We start from the raw sequence: 19,322 nt of genomic DNA on the forward strand, positions 1-19,322 counted from the left end.
TTTCCCAAACTTTGCCCATTCAATGAAATAATGAAAAAATTGATTCTGAGGAATAAAGTAAAAAAAAAAAAAATCCTTTCCCTCAGGTAAGAAAACAACAAAATGTTACCTAACAATAATACAATATTAGGAATTCTACTTTAAGAATTTTTTTTTTTAAATCCACTCACCAAAGCTGCAAAAGCCCATCCAGTTTTATTAAAGAGAAATTCCATATTGCTTCTTCGAAGATACACAAGTCCACCAATAACAGCCAAAAGCAATCCCAACATTAGGGGACCAGCATAATTTGGTGGTCTAATAACTCTAATCTAATAGAAAGGGAAGAAAAGTATTTTTAAGTATGACAAAGTAATTTAATAAAAATAATTTGAAATGAAAATAATCAAAATTAGTATGGTTTCCTCTCAGGAAAAAAGATGTTTCTTTTCATCATAATCAAAATAGTCTACAGTGGTTCCTAAAACATAATTGAGTAGGGACAATAAATAATCTGTTTAACCACTGAATAACATCTTCTAGATTAAATCAAGTATTTGCTAAAGATAGCTAGATAGTCCATGACCTTAATAAGGTTAAAAAGTAGTTTCCATGGTGAATTTAATAAGGTAATAGTGGATGCTTTACTGATTTTATCAGGAAAATTCTGTTAAATGCTACTTACGAACAGGGACTGCAAAACTATTACCACACTTCAGTGATATGGATGGGGACAAGACCAGTTAGGACCTTCCAATCATCTTCAAGTGAATAATGGCAAAGCAAATTTCTTCAAAATAGGAAAACTTACATTGACATCAGTTCGATCGGCAATCCACCGGGCAATCTGCTCAGCTGAAAAACCACGCACCTGCAACTCATATGTATCGCCCCGTTTGGGCTTCCCTTTTGCAGGAAAGTTGATGAAAGTTGGAGCTGAATTCATGTTTAGCTGAATAAAAAATAATCCACGAAAATATAAATTATAAAGAAAGTAATTTTAACAGGCATTTTCTTGAAATTGAGTCATTTTACAAAAATTAAGAGACCGGGCCCTCCCTGGTGGCACAATGGGTTAAAACACCACATTATGAAGCTCTCAGAAGCCACTGCGGCACAAGTTCAATCCCCAGCCATGGAGCTGACCCACATGGTGTGGCAGACCTCTCTTGACACACCTGCTGCTCCCCTCAACAGTGTATTTCAGTACATCTGCCTGTACTGTTTCTGACTATCTCCGGTGAATCTTCTCACCCATCACACCTCTGGCTTGTACCCCATTCTGTAAGCATAAATCTTTTAAAAAAGAAGAGCCCCAGGTTTAGGTAGACTAGGTGATATGCCTTAGGAGGTGAAGCCTGGATTCAAATCCAAGCCTTCCTATGATTTTAAGTAGTACACTCAACTGACCAAATATAAATTCCTGGCTAAGAAAACTACATTCTACTCCTTTAGAATGGAAAACCTCCCATATTGCAACATTTTAATCTGTCCAGAGATTATTTTAAAAAGAACACATTTATGAGAACTAAAAGTTTCTTACATAGCTGAGACAAAGTTCAAGTAGGGTGCATTTTCAATTTAGAAGAAACAAAATCAGGGTAAGATAATGATTTCTAAAACTGTGGTGAAAACCAAACAAAACTGGCAACCATACACAAAAAACAAAATCAATTCTAAAAGATTCACAAATATTTCCTGGTAAGCATCACATTTTTCTATTCACTATTATGAGACTATGGTATGCTTGCAACACTACACTGGAATCGCTAAGGTAAAGAACTTAAGACCTATGCATATTCCTTATATATTTTTTTTGACAAGATATAACTATATCTGTGGAAAAAGAAAAAGCATAGGGGAGAGATCCTGACAAATAGATGCCAGCAGTCAGGTACCTTCAGCAGGTTAACTCTGTAAAGGAAATTCAAATTTTTTCCCAAATATATATTTTTAAGATTTTTATTTATTTATGCATACAGAACTGGGGTACAGGCTAGAGGTGCAGGGGCAGTGAGAGGATTCACCAGAGACCGAGTGGAGAGCAGAACAGGCAGATCAATGAAGTACACTGCTGAGGGGAGCAGTGAGCAAGACAGGAGAGGTCTGTTGCTCCATGTGGGTCACCACCTGGGCAGGGATAGAACTCGCACTGAAGCAGTCATGGCTTGGCTTTGCTTTGCAGTGCAGTGCTCCAATCTACTGCATTACCAGGGAGGGCCCGGAAATTCAGTTTTTAAGACAACAGAATTTAAGACAATTAAAATTTGAAGACACCAGGCCCTCCCTGGTGGCGCAGCGGGCTCAGCGGGTTAAAGCACCGCACTGAGAATCTAAAAGCCACTTCCTCATGAGTTTGATTCCCGCCTGCCCCGGAGGTGACTACATGGCGAGGCAGACCTCTCCTGACCCACCCGCTGCTCCCCTCAGCAGTGTACTTCGTCGATCTGCCTGTTCTGCTCCCCACTCTGTCTCTGGTGAATCCTCTCACCCTCCACATCTCTGGCCTGTACCCCAGTTCTATATGAATAAATAAATAAATCTTTAAAAAAAATTTGAAGACACCAGTAAAAAATAATCCAGTTCTCTTGCTTTGATTCCACACTCATAAAAAATCCTTAAGGGGTGAAAGGAAAAAGTGGAGAGAAGGGACGGACGCCGTGAGTCTGTTCCCAAGTTCTAATGTTGGGAGTGACCAAAGATTTATTGACAAGGACTGAATTAGGGCGGTAAAGAATTCTGCCTTGCATCCAAGCTTGATAAAGTGGTAATAAATTGACCTTGCATCCAGGATGGGACTAGCTGAAGGTGATAACGAACTGGGCCTCACATCAAGGACACAGCGATGAGTCACCCCCTTTGGAATCTATATAAGAGACCCTTCCCCCTTATTGAGTTGGCAGTAGCTGTGGATCCCACTCTAGGGCTCCGTCTCAGCTGCTGTCCCGGAGCAATAAACTCTGCTTGCTCAGCCTTTCTGCCTCAAGCCTTCTTTTCTTGCGGCTGGTCACAGAACTTGGGAACAGACTCATGGCGTCCGTCCCTCCTCTCCGCCTTTTCCTTTCAAGGGGAGAGGAGATAATGATTAGTTGATATAATTATTTGTTTTTCTTAAAGAAATAGATTAGCCCTTTGCTTACCAACATCCACAGATTTATATGGTTTGGTCAATGGGCACAAAGATGCCCAAGTCAGATATCTTCTGTCTACACTGTTAAAATTTCTTGGTCTGCAAAGCTAAAAATTAGATCCAGTGTTCACTCCATCAAACTCCCCAAATACTAAGCAAAATTTTTCAGTCTTTGCTTACTTCTCCCACCCACACTTTTGAATTAAAAAAATGAATGCCTGAAAAAAAACACTAGTTTATATATGAATCCACTCCCTTATGAACATTAAAGTAAAACAACAGGGTTGAAGGACAAATGTCAGTTCATTTTGGCAGCCACTGTTACCATTCCTAGACCTTTCTGAATTTATTCATGAATGTGTATCATAGAAAAGAAAATATTGCTTTGTTTCTGTTTCATTTTATCATAAACAGTATCATATTCACAGTATCATTCTGTAACTTTCTTTTCTTATTCAACCTGTAAGAGAACTAACCTTTGTAGAACCAATATATCAATTTAACTCTCAGATTAATTATGTATTGTTGGACTTCTGGGTTTCCCCCTTTTTCAATTAAAAACAATGTTGCAATGAACAGCCATGTACACATCTTCCTGTACACATCTTCCTGTACACATGTAGCAATGATTCTGTAGCAGTGTTAGGTCACAGGGCATAAATATTAAATTAAAATTAAATAGCACCAACTTGACCTCCCAAGTAGTTGTGCCAATTTATACTTATCTCCATCAGTGTAGAAAACTGTTACCCACATTCCTGTGAAAATTTGATCTAATGGGCAAATAGTCTATATCACTATTACTGTAATTTGTATTTCTAAGATTACTAATATAGCATCACTGAACTAAATCAATTCTTAGGAAACTGGTGCCATAAAATACCAATACTTTGGATACTCTTGTTGCTATAAGCAACCAAGTCCTCTACTCTGACCAAGGGGGTGTTATGTGTTCTCCAGAATCAAAGCAACTGGCAACTAACTTGTTAGCTAGCAAGTAGAGTAAAATCTCAGGCCCTTCATTGTTTCTGAAACTCTGAAGTGAAAATAAAATTTAATTTTGTCTAAACTAAGGTCTCTGAAATTTAAATTTTCTCTAAGTATTCTTATTAATCACCAGAAAAAAATCTTGTGACCATTATAATGTTCAAGTACATATATACACAGAGACATAAGCATATATATATATGTGTGTGTGTGTGTGTGTATATATATATATATGTATACACAGAGTATTATTTTAAGATTCATTTGTTTATGCGTACAAGAGCTGGGGTGTCGACCAGATGTGTGTGGGGGGGTGGTGGTGAGAGGATTTACAAGAGACAGAGTGGGGAGCAGGATGGAGGAGATACTTAAATACACTACTGAGGGAGCAGTGGGTGAAAGAGGAGAGGTCTGCTGAACCATGTGGGTCAGCTCCCTGGCCAGGGATCAAACTCTTGTTGAAGTGGCTGTTGATAGCTTCATAGTGCTGAGACTTAACCCCCTGCGTCACAAGGAAGGCACACCGAGTATTATAAGTGATTTCATGACAAATGAATCAGGCTACTACATTTGTTTAAGTTAGAAAATATGAGGATCTTGGAATATAAGGGGAATGGATATGATGGTTGTTATAGAAAAATATGAAGATGATAAACAAGTATCACTAATGACACAGAGCACAAGAGGGCCAGGTCTGAGTAGAAGTGGGTAAGACCAGTTTCACTTGGGACATAATGAATTTCAGGATTGAGAAATCATTTTATGTAACAATGTACAGAAAGATTTTATACTCCAAATCTTTTGTTTTATTCAATTATTATTTAGTAAAACATGTCAAATATATGTCAGATACATTTATTATTATTTTTTTAAGATTTATTTATTTTATTCATACAGAACTGGGGTACAGGCCAGAGATGCGGAGGGTGAGAGAATTCATCAGGGGACAGAGTGGGGAGCAGAACAGGCAGATCAAGAAGTACACTGCGGAGGGGAGCAGTGGGCGGGTCAGGAGAGGTCTGCCACGCCATGTGGTCACCTCCAGGGCAGGTGGGGATCGAACTCATGCAGAAGTGGCTTAAGCTTCTTAGTGCAGTGCTTTAACCCGCTGCGCCACTAGGGAGGGCCAGATACATTTATTTTTTAAAAAAAAAGATTTACTTTTATTTAGTATGCATACAAGACCTGTGGTGTAGGCCAGAGGGGCAGGGGGTGAGACAATTCACCAGAGACAGGCAGATCTACTGTAATACACTGCTGAGGGGAGCATTGTCGAGACAGGAGAGGTCTGCTATGCCATGTGAGTCAACTCCCTGGCTGAAAATCAAACTCTTGAATTTGTGCTGCAGTGGCTGGTAATAGCTCTGAGCCTTTTAACCCCTTTGCCACCAAGAAGGCTCATTTGTTACTTTTTAATTATTTTATTGTATTGTTTTCTTACACTATTGTTCATTTTAGTACATTATTTGATTTTGCCCCTCAAGTGTAGTCCCCATGATCTATCCCTTTGTCCCTTGTGCTCTTCCCTCCCATTTTGACCACTCTCTTCCTCTCCTCACTGCTGTAGCCTCAGATCTATGGTTTGTCTGCAAGTTTTGTCTTTTTCCTGATATTCTCTTCAGATTCCCTATCCCCCTGCTGAAGGCCCTAAGGCGTGAAGTGTTGAGACAAGGAAAATATCAGGGTTGGAATACAGGTCATGGCTAAAAGACTGATCAGCAAGAGCCAAAAGACTGGCCATGTACAGTTCAGGATGTTCTTTCTTGTGTCAACAAAACTATGCCTGAGAAACAAACTAGATCAGAAAAGAGAAAGGAGTAACTTGATAACGTAGAACCTTGGTGGTCAATGTGTGCCATAATAATGTTGAATTCTGAGAAATTAAACAATAAATGATTGTCATGTAACTAACCAGGTGGTAATCTGTTTCAATAAATATGAATTGCTCCGAACACTCGAATGCTTGAGTTTGTACTGAGAAGCCTTTGTCCCTTAGGTCTTGCTTCAATTTTACGTCAGTCATTTCTTTGTTTCTGATGGGTCTTTCAAATCCCTCTCCTCAACCCTGTTCACTAGAGCCGGTCTCTGGCAATTGGGACCTGAGGGAAGAAAGGATCCAATCGAGTGGAGGAAAACTCAATAGCTAGCGGGTGGAAGGGAAGGTAGGCCTTCCCCAGCGTAGAAGCTTCAGAATTCACAGGGTAACAATGGGACAAATGAAAGCAAACAGTCTGAGTATTTTAAGCTTCTTAAAACTTTGCTGAAGAATTCGGGTATAAAAGTGCACATGTAGTTCTTTCAAGAGCTCTATGGCAAGCTCATTGTTATTGGTTCCCAAGACCAGGGACAGTAGATATAAAACAACTGAAGGAAATGCTTGAGGGTTTCTCACTGTCAAGGGGAGACTATTCCACTATTGGTTTGGTCATTGTTTAACTTCATCTCCCTGGTGTTAAAACCAGTGCAGAGAGAGGATACACCTTGGAGTTCAGTGAAGATGAAAAGATAGTGAGTCAGAAAAGGGAGATCCCCAAGAGGACAAATGGGAGTTTAAGAGTATAAACTTAAAAGGCCTCAGGCAATGAAAGAAAGTTGCCTGACCACGGTGGTTGCAACCAACATGAAAAAGCATACATTGTACAAAAATGAAGAATGTTATAAAAATTAAAAATAGAAAAAAGAATGAAAGAAAGTTGCCCAATTCCCTTTGCGTGATTACCCCATACAAAAACAAAACAGGAAGAGGAGGCTTCATCTATCTTTCCATCTTATTTGGGAAAAAATGTGGCTCTTTTACAAGCGTTGTGTCCTAGAAGGAGTATGGGCAGTGTACTGATGAATTGCATTAAGGAAGCAAGACAAAACAGTAATCTTGAGGCACATCTTAGTCCAGTTGTTACCACACAATTTGGACCAGGGGCCAATACACAATTTCCTCAAGGAGTTCAGCATGATTATCAAGCTATCTTCTTAAAAACTTTAAAAGAAGACTCTCCCTGGTGGCGCAATGGGTTAGGACCCAGCACTACAAGCAAGCTGCAGCTGCTTCAGTGCGAGTTAGATCCCCAGTCAGGGATGTGACCCACATGGTGCAGCAGACCTCTCCTGACCCGCCCCTGCTCCCCGCAGCAGTGTACTTGTCGATCTGCCTGTTCTTCTCCCCACTCTGTCTCTGGTAAATCCTCCCATTGCCCCTGCACCTCTGGCCTCTACCCCAGTTCTAGATGCATAAATAAATAAATCTTTTTTGAAAAGTATAAAAAAACTTTTAAAGAATTCAAACAGGCTGTCAGTATGCGATAGGCGCTCCAAAGACTAAAGGAGTGCTGGATGGGATGGTTCAAGCAGAATGTTTTATTCCTTATGTTTGGGATCATTGGCAAGTCTATCCTGCCTTTCTGCTGTGGAGAACTGGACTCTCCTTTTGTCCACCTTGAAACACTATTTTGGTATATTCTACAGGAAAAAAATTCTACTTCCCTGTGTCTCCTACAAAATACTTATTGTATTGGTTAAGAAAAAACTTCTAAATTGCTTATTGGGCCTATAAAAAGTTGAGTTTCTTATTAAAACTAATTAACCTTGTGAAAAATATAAAGTGGAACTACAACATTTTTAGGTTAAATTCAAAACCTCAGATTTTGATAAAAGTCTAGAAAGAGGCAAACTGTAAATATCTACCTCTTCTGTCCTCAGAAAAAAGTGTTCTTTTTTTGTCTTATGACTGTGCTTGGGCCCTCCCTTGGTGGGGCAAAGGGTTAAAAGAGCAGCACTATGAAGTTATCCACAGCTACTACAGCATAAGTTTGATTCCCAGCCAGGGAGCTGACCCACATTTTGCAGCAGACCTCTCCTCTTTCACCTGCTGTTCGTTCAGCAGTGTATTTCAGTAGATCTGCCTGTTCTGCTCCCCATTGTCTCTGATGAATTCTCTCACCCTCCGTACCTCAATAAAAAAATAAATGTTTAGGGGCTCTCCCTGGAGGCGCAATGGGTTGAAGCACTGCATTATGAAGCTCTCAGAAGCCACTCCAGGAAAGTTCGATCCCTGGCCAGGGAGCTGACCCACATGGCGCGGCAGACCTTTCCTGACCAGCCCGCTGCTCCCATCAACAGTGTATTTCAGTAGATCTGCCTGTTCTGCTCTCCACTCTGTCTCTGGTGAAGCCTCTCACCGCCCCTGCACCTCTGGCCTATACTTCAGTTCTGTAAGGATAAATGAATCTTTTTAAAAAATAATAATAAGGCCCTCTCTGGTGACACAATGGGTTAGGACAAAGCACTGCAAGCTGGTGGCAGCTGTTTCAGTGAGAGTTTGATCCCAGGCCCTAGCGGTAATCCACATGGTGCAACAGACCTCTCTTATCTCTCTCGCTGCTCCCCTCAGCAATGTACTTCATTGATCTGCCTGTTCTACTCCCCACTCTGTCTCTGGGGAGTCCTCTCACCTACCCACTCCCCCAACCCCACCTCAGTTCTTCTACATACAAATAAACAAATCTTTTTAAAAAAGCAAAAGAAAGTCTTATAAGTTTGAAGACAAAACAAAAGTAGGTCTGAAAGCAAAAGCAAGTAGGTCTCAAAGAAGAATTTTAAGAAAGTAAAAGAAAGTGTTAACAGTAAAAAAGCAAAAGAAAGTATAAAAGATCTGTGAGAAACTTTTAAAAAAAAGTAAGTTTGTGTGTTCAAATGATTTGCTATAAAATATTTTAGTTAATTTATGTATCAGTAGTGTACCTATGTAACACCAAGTTCTAGTCCTTTCTACATATAAAACTTCAGGTATTCTAAAACTAAACTCAATTATAAAAATAACTAAGGGAAGTTATTCAGAAACAAGAAAGTCTTAAATCATAACTGTTAAAACAAAAAAGGGGGAATCTAGAAAAAAACTTGCCCTCAAAGAACAAATACATAAAGGAAAAATATACAAAAGCTTTATTTACTTTTAACTTCTTAAATTGCGATTGCTCTGGTCTAACAGCTATTGAAAAACATTTCATTTCTGATTCTTGTAGCCTCACAGCAGTAGAACTTTTTTATCCCAACAGAACCAAGCCCTAAGTCCTTGATCACATATTACCATCCATTGCAAGGGCCAACTTGGCTGGGATCTTACAACCTTTAACATGAGGAGAGGTTATGTTTCTGTTTTATCACCTATAGGACCACTTCTGGGTTCCAGCAGAAACAATATGCACCTATCCTGAGCTGGCATCAAAGAGGGACCAATCCTACTCCAGAGCTCCAGACATTAGTGATCTAGCTACCACCTGGGATACCACCTATACAAGTCAAGAAAGGAAAAGAGTATCCCTTCCAATAGGCAATGCTGTCCTCCCAAAGAAGACTTGATGCTTTGAGCCTGCTGTATGCTTACTTTGTGAACATTAACAAGCCCTCTGGACACCACAAACCCTGAGTTATGTTACCATTCTATGCGACTCCTATTCCTTTTAATACATAAAAGCTTTCCTGCGAAGAGGTTCAAAGACAACTTCATGGTGCATTCCACAATGACCTTGGATGTGATGTCATGGACCTTAGAGGCAAACTAAAGCAACAATTGACTCAATTACAACAAAAAGCACAAAATGCCATATTGGCACATTTAAAACAACATTGGCTATTGGCTAACTCCAACAAAACTGGTTCTCACATCTCAATGTTAGAATTTGGATTTTGGGGAGTATAGGTTTTATTATTTTTGTTAATTTTTTCTTGTCATATCATGGGTGGTTCTGGGTCAATCCACCCTAAACTTGAAAAATTGGGGGATTTATAACATAGGCCCACTTATCATGGGTTTGTGTATCACCATCCATTTATGTTCCTAATCAAGGAACATAAAACTACCCAGTTGCTATTAGGAGAGACAGTAAACAGCTGATATTTAAAGAGTTAAGGGAGATCAGTATAGCTTTAACATGAAGAGTTCTCTAGAATAGGTAGCACAGGGCTTTTAGACAATGCCAGTGCTCTGTCAAGGCTGCATTAAAAAAAACAAAAAGTGGGAGATGTTGGAGAGCCCTAAGGTGTGAAGTGTGGAGACAAGGAAAATCTCAGGGTCATGACTGGAAGACTGGTCATGACCAGCTAAAAGACTGATCAGAATGGGTCCAAAGACTGGCCCGTGTACAGGTCAGGATGTTCTTTCTTGTGTCAGTGAAACTGTGCCTGTGAAACAAACTAGATTAGAAAAGAGAACAAAATAACCTGATAATCTAGAACCTTGGTGGTGAATGTGTGCCAGAATAATGCTGAATTCTATGAAATAAAGCACAAACAACTGTCATGTAACTAACCTAAAGGGCAGTCTGTCTCAAAAAATATGAGCTGCTCTGGGCACTTGGGACACTTGTGCTTGTACTGAGAAGTCTTGAGTCCCCTGGGTCCCGCTTCTCTTGAACTCTATTTTGTTTCTGTCATTTCTTTGTTTCTGAAGGTTCTTTCAGATCCCTTGCAACCCTGTTCACCAGAGCTGGTCTCCAGCACATCCCTATAAGTGAGACTATTCAATTTTTTTTTCCTTTTTCTTCTGACTTATCTCACTTAATATAATCCCTTTCAGGTCTATCTATGTTGCCACATATGGGAAGAGTTTATCTTTTTCAATTGCTCAGCAGTATTCCATTATAGAAATATACCACACCTTCTTGACCCAGTCGTCATCTGTTGTTGTGCCTTTAGGCTGTTTCCATATCTTAGCTATTGTAAATAGCGCTGCAATAAACATAGGAATGCAGGTTTTCCTTCAAATTAATGTTTCTGTGTCCTTTGGGTATATTCCCAGGAGTGGAATCACTGGAATCATACCATAGATCCATTTTTAGTGTCTTAAGAATCATACACACAGTTTTCCACAGTGATTGGACCAGTTTACATTCCACTAGTAGTGTAAGAGTATTCCTTATTTTCCACATCCTTGCCAGCATTTGCTGTCAGTTTTGTTTTTTTTTTAAATATGGCCATTTTCACTGGCATGAGGTGGTATCTCATTGTGGTTTTTTTTGTTTTTTTTTTTTTTTTTTGCATTGCCCTGATTATTTGTGATGCTGAATATCTATTCATATACCCGTTGGCATTTTGCATTTATTCTTTTGAGAAGTATCTTTTTAGGTCTCCTGCCCATTTTTGATTGGGTGATTGCTTTGTTTCTGTTGAGTCATATAAGTTCTTTGGAGATACTTGGTATCAGTCCCTTATCAATTGTATGGTGTGCAAATATTTTCTCCTGTTCTGTGAGATATATCTTCTTTTTGGTTATTGTCTCTCTCACTGTGCAGAAGCTTTTTAGTTTGATGTAGTCCCAGCTTTATATTTTTTCCTTCATTATTTTGCTTCTGGGGATGAGTCCTCAAAGATGTTTCTGAGGTGATGTCATGAGGTATTTTGCCAGTGTTTAACGCTACGTATTTTATGGTTTCAGGGCTCACATTCAAGTCTTTTATCCATTTTGTGTTGGGTTTTGTGTATGGGTTATTGGTCTAGTTTCAATCTTTTACATGTGGTAGTCCAGTTTTCCCAGCACCATTTACTTAAGAAACTGTCCTTGTTCCAGTGTATATTCTTTGCTCCTTTATCATAGATTAATTGATGATATATGTGTGGCTTTACTTATGGGTTTTCAATTTTATTCCATTGGTCAGACACATTTATAAACAAAATTAAATCTAGTTCCTTGAGTGTTTATATTCAAAAGGAAAGAACCTAGCACAGAGGTACAAGTAAATATACAGTTGAAAGTTCTTGAGGTCCAGTACTGTATGTCAGAAGCTTGGAAGTCACCTCCATTGTAACATATAAAGCTGGACAAACTGGAAAATCAACAACTGTTCTTGGATCCCTAAGAAAGGGAAGGACTCAGTGCAAATGACAACTCTCAAAGAACAGAGAAACAGGCAAATAATCAAGGCATACTGGATAAATCACCTCAGAATCCACTGCCAGGTTACTGAAAAACTATGTAGGTTCACTATGGGCAACTCTGATCGTTAAAAACTCCAAGGAATACAATTAGAGACAGCTCCCTACAATACTGTAAGATTTACCTCTACAAGTTCAATTAGGTTCCCACAATAGATACTGGATCAAAATCTCATGCTTCCTTCCAGCAGTGGGAGGGGAAAAGGAACCACTTTAAGTACTTCAGCGTACTTCACAAGGCCTGCCCTAAGAAGAAACTAGTTAACTGGAGCATAACCTACTGAGTACTATTAGATACTTACTGGAAGAAGAGACATATACAACTGTAGCTCATTCCAGTCATCCTGTTCTACTAAGGCAGGGGCAGGGGTGGGTGGGTGTGGGGGGTGGTGGTTAAGAAAACCAAAACATTGGCCCTCCCTGGTGGCACAGCGGGTTAAAGCACAGCACTGAGAAACTAAAGCCACTTCCGCATGAGTTCGATCCCCGCCTGCCCCGGAGGAGATCCACATGGCGAGGCAGACCTCTCCTGACCCGCCCGCTGCTCCCCTCAGCAGTGTACTTCATTGATCTGCCTGTTCTGCTCCCCTCTCTGTCTCTGGTGAATCCTCTCACCCTCCACATCTCTGGCCTGTACCCCAGTTCCATATGAATAAATAAATCTTTAAAAAAAAAAAGAAAACCAAAAAATTAAAGTGTACTGCCCACAGGCACAGACTCACTGATAGACCTATGGAATGTTCCCTTCTCCCCACACCTCACTACTGTTAAGTTCAGCCTATACCAATTTCTTTTACTCAGTATATCACTTTTGGCTATGAAGAAAAATTACATGGCATAGCAAAAAAAAAAAAAGGCAACAAAAACAAAACAAACCTCATAATTTGCAGATGCAGGGCAATTATCAGAACCAGATATGGCAGGAATGTTAGAAGTATCAGGACAATTTTTAAAAATATATGAGTATGGGTAACATGGACAACATGTAATGCAGATAGGCAATATTAGCAGAGATGGTCATTCTAAGAACCAAAGAGATATATGCATGAGAGGAAATATACTATAAACAGAAATGAATAAGTTTTTTTAATATATATTTATTTATTCGTACAGAACTGGGGTACAGGCCAGAGATGCAGAGGGTGAGAGGATTCAGCAGAGACAAAGTGGGGAGCAGAACAGGCAGATGGACGAAGTACACTGCTGAGGGGAGCAGCAGGCGGGTCAGGAGAGGTCTGCCATGCCATGTGGTCACCTCCGGGGCAGGCAGGGATCGAACTCATGTGGAAGTGGCTTAAGCTTCTTTGTGCTGTGCTTTAACCCGCTGCACCACCAGGGAGGGCCATGAATAAGTTTTTGATGGGTTTATTAGTACACTAGAAACAGCTGAGGAAAGAATCTATGTGGTAGATGATTCTCAAAAGCCAAAAGAAAAGAAAAAAAAAGCAGAACATCCAGAGTGTGAGACAGCTGCAAAAGGAATAACACACACAATGGGAATACAGATAAAGAGAAAGGAGCAGAGAAATACATGAAACAATGACTGAGAATTCCCTGAAATTAACATCAGAATCCAACTCAGATTCAGGAAGCCCAGAGACTATCAAATAGGGTAAATGACAATAAAATTATAACCAGGCTCATGTTCAAACTACAGAATATCAAAGAGAATGAGAAACTCTGAAAGAAGCTAGGGAAATAAAACAACTTAACTAACAAAATCAGAGATAAAAATGATATACAACTTCTAATTAGAAACCATGCAAGAGTGAGATGTTGGGAGAAGGAACATTCTAAAATCCTACGATTAGGGCTCCATCTTTTAGTGAGTGTAGGGTAAACAGAAGCGATCAGGATTTTCCCAGCCTTCCACCATTAGCACCAATGACTGACACCTGTGGTCTCACAGGCGCAACTGAAGGTGGCACCTGTAGTGAGGCATGGGCCTGTGTATGGCACACCTGAGCCATAAACTCAGCACAGAAGGGCAGGGATATAGCGCAAGCAGAAAACAGCGTCAGCACCAGAGGAATCGTCGGTCGAGGTCCATGAGGTAGTAGAGACCAGACAGAGCAGCAGCCAGAGAGCCTGGAAAGAGTGAAGATTCGCCAAGCTCTAGGAAGCCTGCCAGCCTCCAACTCCCCCACCTGCCCTGCTTGTTTGCCTCACTACAAATGGTGTAGAAAGATAATTAAAAGCCTGAAAAAGCCACCGAGGGCTTCAGGACTACTCCTCTACCCATATGCCTGGATCATAAAGAAACAAACCTGCTCTGTGCCATTTTGGCACTACAGTGAGCATATGCGTATGTGCGGTGAACTTCACAAGAGAGTAGAGTGAAATATTTAAAGTGTTGGGGGCTCTTTGGTGGCCTAAGAGTTAAGTCTCAATGCTATTAACACTATGGCCTGAGTTGGATCGCAGACAAGGGAGTTAACCCACATGTGGCACAGCAGACCTCTCCTGTCTCGCTACCTGCTCCCCTCAGGAGTGTATTTCAGTAAATTCACCTGTTCTGTTTCCCATTCTGTCTCTGGTGAATCCTCTCACCCCCTCTGCATCCCAGCTCTTACACAGCATGCACCACACACACAATTACAATGTTATACATACACGCAATTACAATGTTAAAAAAAAGTAGCATTGTGGGGTGTTGGGGGATTAACAAAGTTTTGAGAGAATTAAAAAAACAACACCAGCCCTCCCTGGTGGCCCAACAGATTAAAGCACAACACGTTCAAGCACAATGCTATGAAGCTGCCCACAGCCACTGCAACACATGTTCGATTCCCAGCTGGGGAGGTGACCGACAGGGCACAGCAGTCTTGCCCGCTGCTCCCCTCCCGCTGCTTCACTCGATCTGCCTGCTATTCCCCACTCTATCTCTGGTGAATTCTCTCACTCCCCACACCTCTGGCCTTTACCCAAGTTCTTGTACAGGGGTTACATCCAGGAGGTTAAAGTGCATACGCCAAGCAAGGTCGTCTCATGTACTGGATTTCTGTATGCCGTGTTCATACAGACGTCCAGTTCCAAGGGTGCAACCTCAAATTAAAGGTCTTGTTAAGAGCTACAAGTTCTACCAAACTATTAGTGATTATCGTCATGTGGCGTGGAGAAGGTGAAATACCTTCCAGCTCCACCATTACTGCTAATAAGTCATGTTTATAGAATTCTAACTAACAATTAAGGACAGTAAAAAAAAAGCGTAATCAATATGTTACTAAAGGGAAGAAATAGAATCATAAATGGCTCAATTAAAATTATGAAAAGCAGAAAAAGATTGGAAGACAAAAATCAGAACAAAACGATCAACAAATAGAAAACAGTAATGAATATGGTAGATATTAAATCAACTTTACCAATAATCACCTTAAATATAAAAATTTGAATGTCAAAAGAAATTGTCAGACTGGTTTAAAAAACAAGACCCAAGTAAAGTTGTCTATAAGAAATGCACTTTAAGGGCCCTCCCTGTTGGTGCAATGGGTTAAAGCACAGTACTATGAAGCTATCCTCAGCCACTGCAGAACGAATTTGATCTCTGGCCAGGGAGGTGACCCAAATCATGTAGAAGACCTCTCCTTTCTTGCCTGTTGTTCCCCTCAGTGGTGAATTTCTGTCTATCTTCCTGTTCTACTCCCCAATCTGTTTCTGGTGAATCCTCTCACCTCCCACAACTCTGGTCTGTACCCCAGTTCTGTATAAATAAAAAATAAATTCACTTTAAATATAAAGACAGATAATGACTTTACAGGAATTGGATGGAAGACAATATAGCATGTTAACACTAATCAAATGAAAGCAGTAATATTAATTTAAGACAGAGTAGATTTCAAAACAAGGAGTTATTAGGGACTGGAAAAAAGGTATTACATGATGATAAAGTGGCCAATTCAACAAGAAGTCATAACCATTGATAACACGTATACACCCAACAACAGAGTATTAAAGTACACGAGGCAAAAATAGAACTGAACCTAATGTGGCAGAAACAGTAGCCTGGAGTCACCTCTTCTTCCATGAACCCGGCAGACCAGCAATAGAAAGGGAACAAATGCATTTGGAAGAGAATGAAGTTCTGACAGTGTCACATCACAATCACTCCTTGTGGTGAGGCAGAGGCCACTAAAAAGGTAGGATAAGGGGCCTCCCTGGTGGTGCAAGGGGTTAAAGTGCAGCACTATGAAGCTATTGGCAGCCACTGCAGCATGACTTTAATCCCCAGCTAGGGAGGTGACACATATGGAGAAGCCTAAAAATTCCCACTAAAATACTAGAAAAGTAAACCAATACAGTGAAGTGGCAGGTTAAGGTTCACACAATAGGATGATCAATCTGAGTGAAAGGGGTAGGGAATAATCTTAGTGAACTTTGTTTAAAAGTAACGGCAGGACAGTGCAACCCATAAGAGGGAGGAGTGGCTGCTGTGCAGAATCCCCTGCAGCTACTGACTTGGGCAGAAGCCAACATCAGGACTTTGAAGTCCTGGCACTGCACTGGATATGGGGGTAGCATGAATAGGCACCCAGGATGGAAGATGCATTGCTAGAAAGCTACAGAGGTAGGGACACAAAGACTTCTGGTTGAGTCTGAGGTTAATACAAAAGAGCTATAGCCTGAATCAGGTCAGAACTTGTAGACTTCCCCACAGTAGAGGCTTCTTCTCAAAGACTAGGCTGTCACCATTCAACCAAAGCTAAGATCCACTGAAGAGGCTATCCAGAGACCAAAAAAGTGAAAAAAAAAAACAAAAAACAAAACCATTCATCACCAGTTTCAATGATATGCAGATTAAAACAACAATGAGGTATCATTTCACATCTGTGAGAATGACACATATTGAAATGACGTCCAATAGATGGGGGTCTCCCTGGTGGTACAGGGGTTAAAGTTATAGTGTAATCAAGTTATTGCCAGCCACTGCAGCATGAGTTTGATCTCTGGCCAGGGAGCTAACCTACATGGCAGAACAGACCTCTTCTGTCTTGCCCGCTCCTCCTCTCAGCAGCATATTTCAATCTGCCTGTTCTGCTCCCCACTGTGTCTCTGGTGAATTCTCTCACCTCCTATACCTCTGGCCTATACTCCAGTTCTTGTATGCATTAATAAATAAAAATAAATCCTAAAGAATGCAAATGTTGCACTGGACTATGTTGATGGCACACAGGTGATTTGGTGATGGAAAGCCCATGGGGATTACAACTGAGATGGAAAAATGTACAAAATGATGTAAAAACAAACTACGATATTATTTTTAAAAATGCAAATGTTGACCATTATGCTGTATAATGCAACAAAACAAATTAATATTGCATGTCAATTATACTTCAATTTAAAAATCTGCTTTGTGAGACAACTTTTTTGCAACACGTTTATTGCCAAAATATAGGTGTTGTGAAAGCCACAGAGAAACTATGTCAAAATGGGAGAGGAAAAGACTCATCAACATTGTCATCATTGGACATGTCAATTCTGCTGTCTTGATCTACAATGTGGTGGGACTGACAAAACAACCACGAAAATTTTGAGGCTGCTGCGATGGGAAAGGAATCTTTCAATTATGCCTGGGTCTTGAATAAACTGAAAACTGAGCATGAGTGTGATTACCACTAATAGCTCCCCGTGGATATTCGAGAACAGCAGGTATTATGAGACTATGATGCCCCAGGATACAGAACTTTATCAAAAACATGATTAAAGGCACATCTTGGGCAACTGCGTGATCCTGATTGTGGCTGCTAGTGTTGATGAATTTGTAACCAGTAGGTACAAGAAAGGATAGATCCATGAACATGCCCTTGTGGCTTACACTGGATGCAAAACAACTAATTGTTTGAGTCAATAAAATGGATTCCACTGACCCACCTTATAGCCAAAAGAGATTTGAGGATATTGTTAAAGAAGTCAGTGCCTACATTAAGAAAACTGGCTACAACTCTGACACAGTAACATTTGTGCCAATTTCTGGTTGGAATGGTGACAACATGCTGGAGCCAAGTGTTAATATGCCTTGGTTCATGGGACAGAAAGTCACTCATAGATGCCAGTTGGACAACATTGCTTGAAACTTTGGATTGCATCCTGCCACCAACTCACCAAATGAGAAGCCCCTGTGCCTTCTCTTCCAGGACATCTACAAAATTGATGCTATTGGGACTGTCCCTGTGAGCCAAATTGAAACTGGTATTTTCAAACCTGCTATCAGTCACCTTTGCCTCAGTAAATGTTACAACTTAAGTAAAGACTGTCAAAAAGCTCTGAGTGAAGCTCTTACTGGGGACAATGTGGGCTTCCATGTCAAGAACATGTCTGTCAAAGATGCTCATCATAGCAATGTGGCTGAAAACAGCAAAAATGACCCACCAATGGAAGCAGCTGGCCTGATCAGGTGTTTTTTCTGAACCATCCTGGCCAAATCAGCACCACAGACATCTGTGCTGGATTGTCACACTGCTCACATTACTTGCCAGGTTTGCTGAGCTGAAGTTGATCGCTGTTCTGGGAAAAAGCTGGACGATGGCTCCAAATTCTTGAAATCTGGTGATGTTGCCATAGTTGATATGATTCCTGGCAAGCCCATTTGTGTTGAAATCTTCTTTGACTATCCTCTAGCCTACATTGCTATTTGTTACACTAGACGGACAGTTGCTATGGGTGTCATCAAAGCAGTGGACAAGAAGGCAGCTGGAATTGGCAAGTTCACCAAGTCTCCCCAGAAAGTTCAGAAACTTAAATGAGTATTATCCACAATATGTGCAACCCCAGTCTTAATCAGTGGTAAAACAACAGTCTCAGAACTGTTTATCTTAATTGGCTACTTAAGCCTAATAATAGAAGACTGGTAAATGATAAGGCACAATAGAACCTTCAGAAGAAAAGGAGAATGTTTTTGTGGACCATTTGGTTTCTTTTGAAGTTTTAGGTAATTAGTTTTTAGGGCCATACTGGTGGCACAAGGGGTTAAGTCTCAGCATTATAAAGCTATCTGAAGCCACTGCAGCATGAGTTTGATCCCCGGACAGTGAGCTGACCCTCATGGCCCAGCAGACCTCTTGTCTCACCCATGCTCCCCTCAGCAGTGTATTTCAGTCAATCTGACTGTTCTCCCCACACTGGCTCTGCTGAATCTTTTCACCTTCCTCTCACATCTCTAGCCAACTACCCAGCTCAAGTATGTGTAAAATAAATCTTTAAAAGTTAGGTCCGGGCCCTCCCTGGTGGCGCAGCGGGTTAAAGCACTGCACTGAGAAGCTAAAGCCACTTCCGCATGAGTTCGATTCCCGCCTGCCCTGGAGGT

General features: G+C 40.7%; 1 protein-coding gene and 1 pseudogene across 1 annotated transcript in view; one reads left to right on the plus strand and one right to left on the minus strand.

Moving 5' to 3' along the window:
- The window catches only part of MAGT1 (magnesium transporter 1), a 51,733-nt gene that overhangs the window by 12,711 nt on the left and 19,700 nt on the right, over positions 1-19,322 (minus strand). Inside the window, exons 4-5 of the mRNA XM_004685606.2 lie at positions 791-931; positions 171-311 (exon numbers count right to left, since the gene is read on the minus strand). Of these exons, the coding sequence (XP_004685663.1) occupies positions 171-311; positions 791-931 (282 nt within the window). The remainder of the gene's footprint in view (positions 1-170; positions 312-790; positions 932-19,322) is intronic.
- On the plus strand, positions 17,448-18,762 carry LOC105853829 (annotated as a pseudogene).

This window comes from Condylura cristata, unplaced genomic scaffold (assembly GCF_000260355.1).
Source record: "Condylura cristata isolate star-nosed mole 26May11 unplaced genomic scaffold, ConCri1.0 scaffold00019, whole genome shotgun sequence".
NCBI classification, from domain to species: Eukaryota; Metazoa; Chordata; class Mammalia; order Eulipotyphla; family Talpidae; genus Condylura; species Condylura cristata.